Below are 12,176 nucleotides of genomic sequence, written 5' to 3' on the forward strand. Positions count from 1 at the left end.
GACACATGCAATGCATTTTATGATTAAAGATGTTTGTCATGCACCATCTGTTGGAATGACACATGCAATGCATTTTATGATTAAAGATGTTTGTGATTTGCCATCTGTAGGAATGACACATGCAATGCATTTTATGATTAAAGATGTTTGTGATGCGCCATCTGTTGGAATGACACATGCAATGCATTTTATTATTAAAGATGTTTGTGATTTGCCATCTGTAGGAATGACACATGCAATGCATTTTATGATTAAAGATGTTTGTCATGCGCCATCTGTTGGAATGACACATGCAATGCATTTTATGATTAAAGATGTTTGTCATGTGCCATCTGTAGGAATGACACATGCAATGCATTTTATGATTAAAGATGTTTGTGATGCGCCATCTGTTGGAATGACAGAAACACAGCAGCCGGATGCACACGCAAACACTTTTTTCATTAAAGTGTATAAACATGCAGGGCCTGTGATTGTCTCTCTTTTGTTATTAATTGTTTAAATATTATTACGTGATAAATGCTTGTGCCTCTTCTTTTATCTTTTTCTTTTGGGTGGGAGTCTTGCTTTTGTTTTTCCACTCTAATGTTCTGGTTTTAGAATATAAAATAAGATATAAAAGAAGGAACACTGAATTTTTCAAGAGATAATAAGAGTAACTTACCAGAGGGGGATATTTGTAAAGGCTGGCATTATTTTGACTTATGGGTGCAGAGCTCTGCAGGTCTGCGTCTCTGGCATTCACAATTCGCAGGTAAAGTTCGGCATTCCCAAGCTGCAAGAGAAAAATAAAAATATAAAAAAAACCTGCAGCTAATCAAGTGTCATCTGTCACTGTGGCTGTTTACAAACTCATCACATGAAGGCCGCAAACTAATTCTGCCTCAGCTCAGCAGTGGACACTCGAGAGACTTTTCTTACCGCATTTATCTGGACATTTCAATGTTTACACATTTGTTTCACATAAAAATATTTTTTTTCATACCTGCCATGAACTAAGAGAGCTTAAACACATGATCCTCCCTTGCCAGGAGGGGAGAAGGATAAGTAATTCCGCTGTGTGCACACAATGGCAGCATCCCACTGATGGAACTCCCCTTATGGAGACTTGCAGGGCAGGCTGGGAATTGTAGTCCCGTAGGAAAGCCCTGTCAGTGATCTTGGGTGCCACCAGGGGGTGCTGCAGAGAAACTTTATACCTTCTTTGAAGGGCTTTCCCCTGCACCAGAAGTGCTTCTATTGTGTAAGGCAGTTGCACCAGAAATGCTTCCATGTCTGACATAAAGGAAGGTGTTTTTTAAAGGTCTGAGGTGGCGGATGAGACCACGTGGGGGGGGGGGGGGGGTAGAAGGAGGAAGAAAAAACCTTTTGTTATATTGTGTGGCCATGGAAAGAGGAATTAAAAGCCAGTTGAGATGTTTTGGAAATAAAACATTGAATACTTGAACCCCAGGACCGTCTACTCGTGCCACAGGGTTTGGTGACACCGTGATCGTAGTAAACCTGCCAGTACAGACTCAGGTACCACAGACTGTAATGATTGTTAGGTGGTGTTGATTACCTGAGGCACTCCGTTCATTTCTCCGGTTGTCAGAGCCGGATTAACTGGAAGAATGCGGATCGGCACCTTCCATTTCCCACTGATGACGCGGTTGTGTAAATCAAAAATGTCAAGTTTGACCCATCCTCTTGAGACGAGGCTGTTCACCTCTTGCCCATACGGGTCGTATCCCCCAGACGCCTGAAGTTCCATAACGAGAGAAATCGTAGGAGAAGGGCGAATTCTGCAAATGGAATTAATGAAAGGTTAAAAAGACACACAGGCGCTAATAAGTCCACAAGGTTACACAACGGCCGAGTCGATACTACAGGCTGACTAAGAACTACCTGGGAACAGCCTGCTTGGCCGCAAGTGTAGCCACGTTCAGCCTCTTGTTCTCTGACAGGTACGAAGGAAGACTGCTGGGCTCGCAGTAGACTGGCGGAAGGAACACCGGACTGCCCATCTCCTGGGCACCACTGCATAAACCCACCACCAGACGACAGACGCGATAAAAGGAGTCGAGACCCTGAAGGAAGTCGTAGAAGATCACAAATCCAGCTCTGCGGAAGAAAAGAGAGAAGAAGTTTGGGATGATTAGCAGATCTGAGAAAGTTGGTAGAGACTCCAGCGGTGAACATCCTCACGCTGCTTAAGTGATTTCACCTCATCCTGCACTACTGATAGAGTGAAAGGCACTATATGATAGATAGATAGATAGATAGATAGATAGATAGATAGATAGATAGATAGATAGATAGATAGATAGATAGATAGATAGATGTGAAAGGCACTATATAATAGATAGATAGATATGTAAGGCACTATATAATAGATAGATAGATAGATAGATAGATAGATAGATAGATAGATAGATAGATAGATAGATAGATAGATAGATAGATAGATAGATAGATAAAGGCACTATATAATAGATAGATAGATAGATAGATAGATAGATAGATAGATAGATAGATAGATAGATAGATAGTAAAGGCACTATATAATAGATAGATAGATAGTAAAGGCACTATATAATAGATAGATAGATAGATAGATAGATAGATAGATAGATAGATAGATAGATAGATAGATAGATGTGAAAGGCACTATATAATAGATAGATGTGAAAGGCACTATATAATAGATAGATAGATATGTAAGGCACTATATAATAGATAGATAGATAGATAGATAGATAGATAGATAGATAGATAGATAGATGTGAAAGGCACTATATAATAGATAGATAGATATGTAAGGCACTATATAATAGATAGATAGATAGATAGATAGATAGATAGATAGATAGATAGATAGATAGATAGATAGATAGATAAAGGCACTATATAATAGATAGATAGATAGATAGATAGATAGATAGATAGATAGATAGATGGATGGATAGATAGATAGATAGATAGATAGATAGATAGATAGATAGATAGATAGATAGATAGATAGATAGTAAAGGCACTATATAATAGATAGATAGATAGATAGTAAAGGCACTATATAATAGATAGATAGATAGATAGATAGATAGATAGATAGATAGATAGATGTGAAAGGCACTATATAATAGATAGATGTGAAAGGCACTATATAATAGATAGATAGATAGATAGATAGATAGATAGTAAAGGCACTATATAACAGATAGATAGATAGATAGATAGATAGATAGATAGATAGATAGATAGATAGATAGATAGATAGATAGTAAAGGCACTATATAATAGATAGATAGATAGATAGATAGATAGATAGATAGATAGATAGATAGATAAGGCACTATATAATGGATAGATAGATAGATAGATAGATAGATAGATAGATAGATAGATAGATAGATAGATAGATAGATAGATAGATAGATAGATGCCTTCCATCCAGTCTAACGAAGCTTGGGAGTCTCTGCCAGGAAGAATGGGATCAACTGCCCAAATCCAGGAGTGCAAAGCTTGTAGAGATTAGCCAAAAGACTAAATGCAGGACCTGCTTCTAAAAGGAGAGTTTTGACTTAAGGGTCTGAATAATAAATTCTGGGAGTGAGAGATTTCAGTTATTGATTTTAAATAAATTTACAGAGCTGTTTGAAAACACGTTTTCACTTTGTCACGATGGGTTAATGAGTTGTAGCTATTCCCACTTTTAGATGGGGTCACTATTTTGACTAGACTTCTCCTTTAGAGGGGAGGTCCCGGGATGTGAACCCCAGCCCCCTGCTACACCAATGTTTGTACACTAAATTAGAATTTCTCAGAAGTGTGCAATGCTGTGGTGCTGGAAGGCTTCTGACCCAAAGCAGTATGTGACGAAACCAGAGGGTCACTGGTTCAGGTGTCGACTTCAGCGCCACAGTGTGACCTTTGGGGGCCTCTGCTGCAATTCTGAAACACATGGAAGCCATCATAAGGTGTCTTTGCTATGGGTGGCCGCCAAAGGCACATGTAATCCAGCAAGTTTCCTTTTTTGGGATTGAACGTTTCTACAGAAAAGACATTTTTTAGCATTTTATCCAGATGAGTAACTGAACTAAGAATAGCAGCAAGACCTAAATGTTCTTTAACGATGCACAGATTACTCAAACACGGTCCAAGAGCGGGAACACTTGGAATATGCAGTTTGAAGAAAAGAAATGCAAAAGGGACATCCATTATAAATACAAGATGGGTGACACTGATCTACTGGACACATCCTCTGGAGACGATTTAGGAGTTGATGTTGACGTCACGTCCTTATTGACTAAATAATGTGCAGAGGCAATAAAGTGTGAGGTTACACAGTAAAAACTGCTAAATAGAAATCAAGAAACAGGACACTCAGACTGCACAATGCAATGGCGAGACCACATTAGGGGTATCACAGCCAGTTCTGGTCACCTCAATCTTCGATGTGCATAAAGTTAAAAAAAAAACCTAAAGGCTAAAATTCATTCTGCAGTTAACTTTACAATTGAGAAAGCTTTGAAATTCACAGCATTGCTTCTTGGGGGCTTTCAAAGCTTTGTTGGGGTGTTGCTCATTCATGAACTTCCATTACCTCTTTAACCTTTGAAGAGAGCAGGGGGACCATGATGTCACTTCCACCTGGACTCAGGTAGCCTTGCCCCTTCTGGTCCTTCCAGTCTGGAAGTGACAGTTCACTGGGGGACCCACTAGCGCTGTGGCCATCTTAAGGACCAGATGGTCTCTGCTCCTGTGTTCATTTTAGTTTTGGACTTGTTTATCTATTATCCACTATAATTAAAGGATACAGGTCTATGTCATTTTGTATTTGTGTATTTGTCCAGTTGCTATGTGTCTGTCATTTCAACAGATGGTGCATTACCAGCAATTATAGCAATAAAGTACATTACATTTGTCAATCCAATAGATCAGCGTTTCTCAGCCTTTAAGTATTTGCGGCCCGAGTTTTCATAACAGTTTTAATTGCACCCCCTAACGTTTTTTTGAAACCCTAATAAAATTTATTCCTATATTTTTTGCTCCCGATACACCGCTACAAGTTTACAATTTCCCTACGAATAGTGAAATTATGCCACATATGGCAACATTCGCGCCCCCTTTTTTGTTACTTCGTTTCCCCCCTAGGGGGGCGTGCCCCACAGTTTGAGAACTGCTGCAATAGATGGCACATCATAAACGTTAACACTACTTTTACAAATCCCATACCAGGTGGCATATAACAGAAACATAGGAATTGCATTTATTGTTCAAACAGATGGTGCATCAGAAATATTTGTAGTAACAAAATGTATTGCATTTGTCATTCCAACAGATGGCACATCTTAAACATTAACACTGCTTTTATGAATTCCATACCAAATGACATATAACAGAGACACATACATGGTGCACTGTAAACATCAAGGCAGAGGTCTACTGTACATTGATTGTTTAGATTTTTATTCCACCTTAAATGGGTATCACACCTAGTATTTCAGTAGTTTCATAACACACCATTTTCAAAGCTCGCTTAACCCTGAGCAGTGTCATGGGGGGCTGAAGTCTTGCCCAGCAACCATAGCATTTGTCATTCCAACAGGTGGTGTATTACAAACATATTAACACTTGATTTTGTGAATCACATACCCAAAGGCATATAACAGAGACTTAGGCATTGCATTTTTCATTCCAACAAATGGCGCACCACAAACATTAACACTGCTTTTACAAATTACATGCCAAATAGCCTATAACAGAAACATAGGCAGAACATTATAAACATTTGTAGCAATGCATTTTATTACTACAAATGTTTATGATGCGCCATCTGTGGGAATGACAAACACAATACATTTTATTATTACATGCATTACAAAATACATTCCAGTGGATGGTGCACTGCAAATGTTAATGCTGAGGTCCACGTTGATTATTTAGGTCTCAACCCGTCTTAGATGGGTAGTGCAACTAGTTAATGCATACCACGTTTGAGAGTAAATAATTGTGACTTTAAGAATGCCATACTTTTCCAGTAAGAAAAGGGCAAAAGCAAGCAATGCTGCAGAAATAGAAAAATGCAGTTTCAGTAAGTTATAATGAAGAGTGAAGGCAAAGACCCAAGTGCCTCAGGGACTTTGTAGTGATGGTTGAGAGCACAAAATGAAATTAAATTCAAAAGCTGAAATACCTCATTCCTAGAAGTACTCTGATGCCCTGTGACAGTAAGTGCAGTGTCAAGTCTTGGTAAGTCTCTAGGAGCTTTGCACACTTGGATTTGGGCCATTTATTTCACTCTTCCTGGCAGATCCTCTCCAGCTCTGTTTGATTGTGTGAGAAGTGTCTATGAATTGCCATCTTCAGGTTTCTCCACATGTGTTCTATGGGTATTAACCTCCTTGGTGTTAACCCCGCCTGCGACTCAGGCTTGGAAATTTATGCAATTACGGTTAACCAGGAGACAAATTTGGGGTGATGTTTAGTAATCTGCTTTATAGTGTTTAGTCCTGACAACTTTCAGGGTGATATTATTGTGCTGCCATCTAGTGGATGAAATTGCATCATGCTGCGAAAAAATCATGAACATTTCTATGTGTTTTGCCATGCTGCAGTAAGTCATTAATATTCATGAGTAAGGCGGGGCCTCCAGCTAAAAACACAAAGGCAAATGAAAAGCCGTAAAGACGCTTTTAGAGAGAACTGAAACTGAACCATTGCTCAAGTCAAGATACAGGGATGATGATGGGATTTGGTGATCAGACATTGACATGGACACGGCACTGTACAACCGGACCACCATGATATGCCCGCCGAAATGTCCAGTCAAATCAATTTGCCAGAGTTCGGCTCCAGTCAAGTTCTAGAAACATCTCAAGGAGAAAATAAGGCAACAAGAAGACTCCTGAGCAACAATCTGGAGGATCTGAATTACCTCTAAGGCCCGGTTTATACTTCAGGCGACGTGACGTGTGCTCCTGCTACCAAGCGTTTTTATGGCAAGCCCTTTTAACATTTAATCTGTTTAATTTGATATGTGCTGTCAAAACTTTGATATCATTAGTTTTAAATTTGATATCAGCAGTTTGAAATTTGATATTGGACTTATAACATTTGATATCACGCTTTTAAAATTTGATATCAAGCTTTTGAAATTTGATATCAACATTTAAATAATTGATATTGTGTTTTTGAAAATTGATCTCATGTTTTTGAAATTTGATATCATACTTTTGAAATTTGATATAACAGCTGAAATGCAAATATATATGCATTTAAAACTCTCACACCATATTTTCTCATTTTGATATCACGTTTATAACATTTAATATCGTGCTTCTGAAATTTGATATCGAGTTTTTAAAATTTGATATCACGCTTTTAAAATTTGATATCAACCTTTTGAAATTTGATATCGAGCTTTTGAAATTTGATATCAAGTTGCTGAAATTTGATATCACGCTTTTGAAATGTGTTATCACGCTTTGAAATTTGATAGAGCTTCTGAAATATGATATCGAGCATTTGAAATTTGATATCAAATTTCAGAAGCTCGATATCAAATTTCATAAAAAAACAAATGGATTAAATGTTAAAGTGACCTGCCATACTATGAAAGCATTTAAGCTCTCTTTTTTGAAATTAAAATTTCAAAAGTGTGATGTCAAATTTTAAGAAATTCTCCACTCAGCTAGCTCCACTCTTATTGGCAACATTTACAGAAGCTAAAGACCACCAAATACTACCTCAAACATTTCGACAAGCATTAATCACCGTCTTTCCTAAACAAAATAAGGACTTGTTACAATGTGCATCATATAGACCAATTTCACTCCTGAATAATGATGTTAAGATACTCTCAAAAATCCTAGCTCGGTAATATCACAAGATCAAACTGGATTTATTAAAGGCCGACATCTATCTTCAAATCTCCGACGCTTGTTTAATGTTATATATTCACCAGCAAAATCAAACACCCCAGAGATATTACTATCATTAGACGCAGAAAAGGCATTTGACATGATCGAATGGAATTACCTTTTCACTGCATTGGAGAAATTTGGGTTTGGCCCGAATATTTGTGCTTGGATCAAACTACTGTATACCAGTCCAGAAGCTTCAGTTTGTATTAATAACATTTGCTCAGACTACTTTAAACTAGAACGTGGTACCAGACAAGGATGTCCCTTGTCGCCACTGTTGTTTGCAATTGCTATTGAACCACTGGCGGTTCACTGCCGAAATTCTTATCAGATAAAGGGGATTGTCAGAGAAGGACTGGAACAGAAAATTTCTCTATATGCAGATGATATGGTCTTATATATATCGGACCCAGAAAACACTGTCCCTGCTGTTTTAACAGCACTAACAGAATTTCAAAAGATATCTGGTCTTAGAATTAATCTGAATAAAAGTATACTCTTTCCAGTGAATTCACAAGCATATAATATTGGATTAGACACCCTACCTTTTACCATAGCAGATCAGTTTAAATACCTAGGGGTAAATATCACAAGTAAACATAAAGTTCTTTATCAACAAAATTTTGGCGTCTGTATGGAAAAAATTAATCAAGACTTGCATAGATGGTCAACCCTTCATCTCACTCTAGCTGGAAGAATTAACATTGTTAAGATGAATATCCTTCCTAAACTTCTCTTTTTATTTCAAAACATTCAATATATATCAATAAATCGTTTTTTAAACAGTTAGATTCAATAATAACCTCATTCATTTGGAACAGGCTTGGTCCGCAATAGAAGTAAAATCCTGTAGTACTTCTTTATATTCCCTGCTCTGCTCTCCAATAAATGAAAGTTATCACAAATATACTAATAACCCAATTGTGCTTTACTCACTCAGAATATGGAACCAAATTAGGAAGCATTTTAAGATGGAAAATCTTTTATCAGTGGCACCTCTGCAAGGGAACCACCTCTTTCAACCTTCGCAAGTATATCCAGTTTTTAATACCTGGAAAAGTTTTGGGATTAAAATGCTCAGAGATCTTTATATAGACAACATATTTACATCTTTTGAACAATTACGTTCAAAATTTAACCTCCCAGCTACACATTTCTTTTACTATCTTCAAATTAGAAATTTTGTTAAACAGAAATTGCCCGATTTCCTCCACCTTGCACCCTCCACAATGCTGGAAAAAATACTGCTCAATTCTAAGGAAACAAATACTATTTACGCAATATATAAAATCTTGTTAGATTCCCTACCTTTCAAAGATCCAAGAGGACATTGGGAAGAAGATCTCTTAATCAATATATCAGAAAAGGAGTGGAAGGTAGCAAAGCAGAGAATTCACTCGAGTTCTATATGCGCAAAGCATAGAATTATTCAACTAAAAATTATATATCGAGCTCATCTGTCTCGCTTAAAACTGTCCAAAATGTTTCCAGGCCAGGATCCAACCTGCGAGCGCTGCAACCAAGCTCCTGCCTCACTGGGTCACATGTTCTGGGCCTGCACCAAACTAACATCATTTTGGACAAAAATTTTTAAGTGCCTCTCAGACAGCCTTGGGGTCACAATCCCTCCTAACCCACTAACAGCTGTGTTTGGTGTCCTTCCAGATGGACTTGAATTGGAGAAGGACAAACAAACTACACTCTTGGCACGCAGACTTATTTTGTTAAATTGGAAGAATCCTAATTCTCCTCTTATAAGTCAGTGGGAAACTGATGTTTTATATTATTTGAAATTGGAAAAAATCAAATTTTCAGTTAGAGGATCTGTACAAAATTTTTTCAAAACATGGCAGGATTTAATCAATATTATTTTAGAATAAGAGAATTAACTATAATTGCATTTAACTCCCTTCTCCATCTCTTATTTATATAGATATTTACTTCTCCCCTTCTTTTGTCTAATGTTGCCTTATTAAAAAGCTTAAAGCAATTTTCCTTTAGCTAAGCTCTCCTTCTCAGTGGTGGGGTTTGATATGTCTTCAAATTTGTTGGGTTATAAATTGATCTGTTTGTATGGAATGATTACAATGAAAATTAATAAAATAAAAATATTAAAAAAAAAATTTTTAAAAGCTTGATATCAAATTTTAAAAGCTTAATATCAAATTTCAAAAGCGTGATATCAAATTTCAAAAGCGTGATATCAAATTTTAAAAGCTTAATATCAAATTTCAAAAGCGTGATATCAAATTTTAAAAGCTTAATATCAAATTTCAAAAGCGTGATATCAAATTTCAAAAGCGTGATATCAAATTTTAAAAGCTTAATATCAAATTTCAAAAGCGTGATATCAAATTTTAAAAGCTTAATATCAAATTTCAAAAGCGTGATATCAAATTTAAAAGCAACGAGATCAGCATTGTAACAGCTGATATCATATAAAACAGATTAAATGTTAAAAGAATCCACCAGGTGGCAGTGCGAGATATCATCACGGTGAGAACAGGTTCGGCTTTGCTGTGTTGTGAATTACCTGAAACATCCATTCAATTCCGAGGACACCTTGCCGCAATATCTCTGAAAAGGATGTTTCATGGTTAAATCCATCAATCCGGGGATGTGCCCATTCCAGCAAGCATTGGGCACGAGATAGAAACAATCTGTGGAAGGGGCATCAGCTCATCGCAAGGTGAACACAAGCACAAGCACTCACACACACTGGTGTCATTTTAGCGTCACCAAATCTGCAGACCTTCTTGTCTTTGGAAGGAAACCGGAGCACATCCACCGGGAGAAAATGCAAACTCCAGGAAGGGAACACCAGGGACGTGACTCCCTGCAAGGCAGCAGCGCCACCACAACATGTATAATTATTAACAGCATTCATTATCTAAATGAAGTTAACGACTCATCTGTAAAATGTCACATACATACTTTAATTTCTGAGCGCTTTGAGTAGTGAGAAAAGTGCTATATAAATGCAAAGAATTATCTATCTATATATATAATTATATATAATTCACTAAGCCGACAGAACAGGCAAGACAACCATGGGATACGCACGATATAGCCACGCCCGCCAACTCTCAGAGACCCGCCCACAAACGCTAAGATGATGGGATACGCCGACAACTCACAGAGCCACGCCTGCTGACAACACAGAGCCACGCCCACCAACTCTAAGACCATGGGATGAGAACACCTGCCTGCCTGCACGCCCGCCCGGCCGCCTGACTGGTACCAGCATGTGAAACCATCGCAGCTTTTAACTCACAAACTGCAACAACTCACCAAACAAGGACACCCTGTCTCTCGAGGCATTCACACTGCCGGAAGACAACCATGGGATACACAAAAAATAGCCATGTCAGTCAACTCATAAAGCCCAGCCCACCAACTCACGTCCACCCATGCTCTCGAGGCATTCACAGTGCCTGCTCATGTGCCCGGACGCAACAACTCACCAACTCGCTTTCATCTCTGCTACAGTACACATGCACCACTGAGCCACGTTGACTTTTCATTATTCTTTTCGGTTTCGGCTGCATTTCTATATATAATCCACCAAGTCGTCCGACCATGGGATACAAACGACAGGGACACGCCCACCAACTCTAAGAGCATGGGACGAGAACGCCTGCCCGCCTGACTGTTACCAGCGTTCACCGCAATGTACTGGAGTGTAAAACCATCACAACTGCTAACTCACAAACTGCAACAATTCACCAAACACCGCATCAGACGCTTTCTATATCTAAGAAGATATATAGATACTCCTTATTCCCTGGCACGCGTCCACCCACGCTCTCAAGGCATTCACAGTGCCTGCTCATGTGCCCGGACGCAACAACTCACCACACACAAATTTTGCTTAATTTGACTCAACACGGGAAACCTCACCCGGCCCGAACACGGAGAGGATTGACAGATTGATAGCTCTTTCTCGATTCTGTGGGTGGTGGTGCATGGCCGTTCTTAGTTGGTGGAGCAATTTGTCTGGTTAATTCCGAAAACGAACAAGACTCCCTACTGCTAAACAGTTACGTGATCACTAAGCGGTCGGCGTCCAACTTCTTAGAGGGACAAGTGGCTTTCAGCCACGTGAGATTGAACAATAACAGGTCTGTGATGCCCTTGGATATCCGGTACACTGAATGGATCAACGTGTGTCTACCCGACACTGACAGGCACGGGTAAGCCGTTGAACCCCATTCATGATGGAGACCAGGGCTTGCAATTGTACCCCACGAACGAGGAATTCCCAGTAAG

General features: G+C 38.6%; 1 protein-coding gene across 1 annotated transcript in view; it reads right to left on the reverse strand.

The window, feature by feature from the left end:
- The window catches only part of LOC114654488 (coiled-coil domain-containing protein 17-like), a 56,055-nt gene that overhangs the window by 4,747 nt on the left and 39,132 nt on the right, over positions 1-12,176 (reverse strand). Inside the window, exons 10-12 of the mRNA XM_028805066.2 lie at positions 1,888-2,103; positions 1,562-1,784; positions 665-775 (exon numbers count right to left, since the gene is read on the reverse strand). Of these exons, the coding sequence (XP_028660899.1) occupies positions 665-775; positions 1,562-1,784; positions 1,888-2,103 (550 nt within the window). The remainder of the gene's footprint in view (positions 1-664; positions 776-1,561; positions 1,785-1,887; positions 2,104-12,176) is intronic.

This window comes from Erpetoichthys calabaricus, chromosome 7 (assembly GCF_900747795.2).
Source record: "Erpetoichthys calabaricus chromosome 7, fErpCal1.3, whole genome shotgun sequence".
Taxonomy (NCBI): Eukaryota; Metazoa; Chordata; class Cladistia; order Polypteriformes; family Polypteridae; genus Erpetoichthys; species Erpetoichthys calabaricus.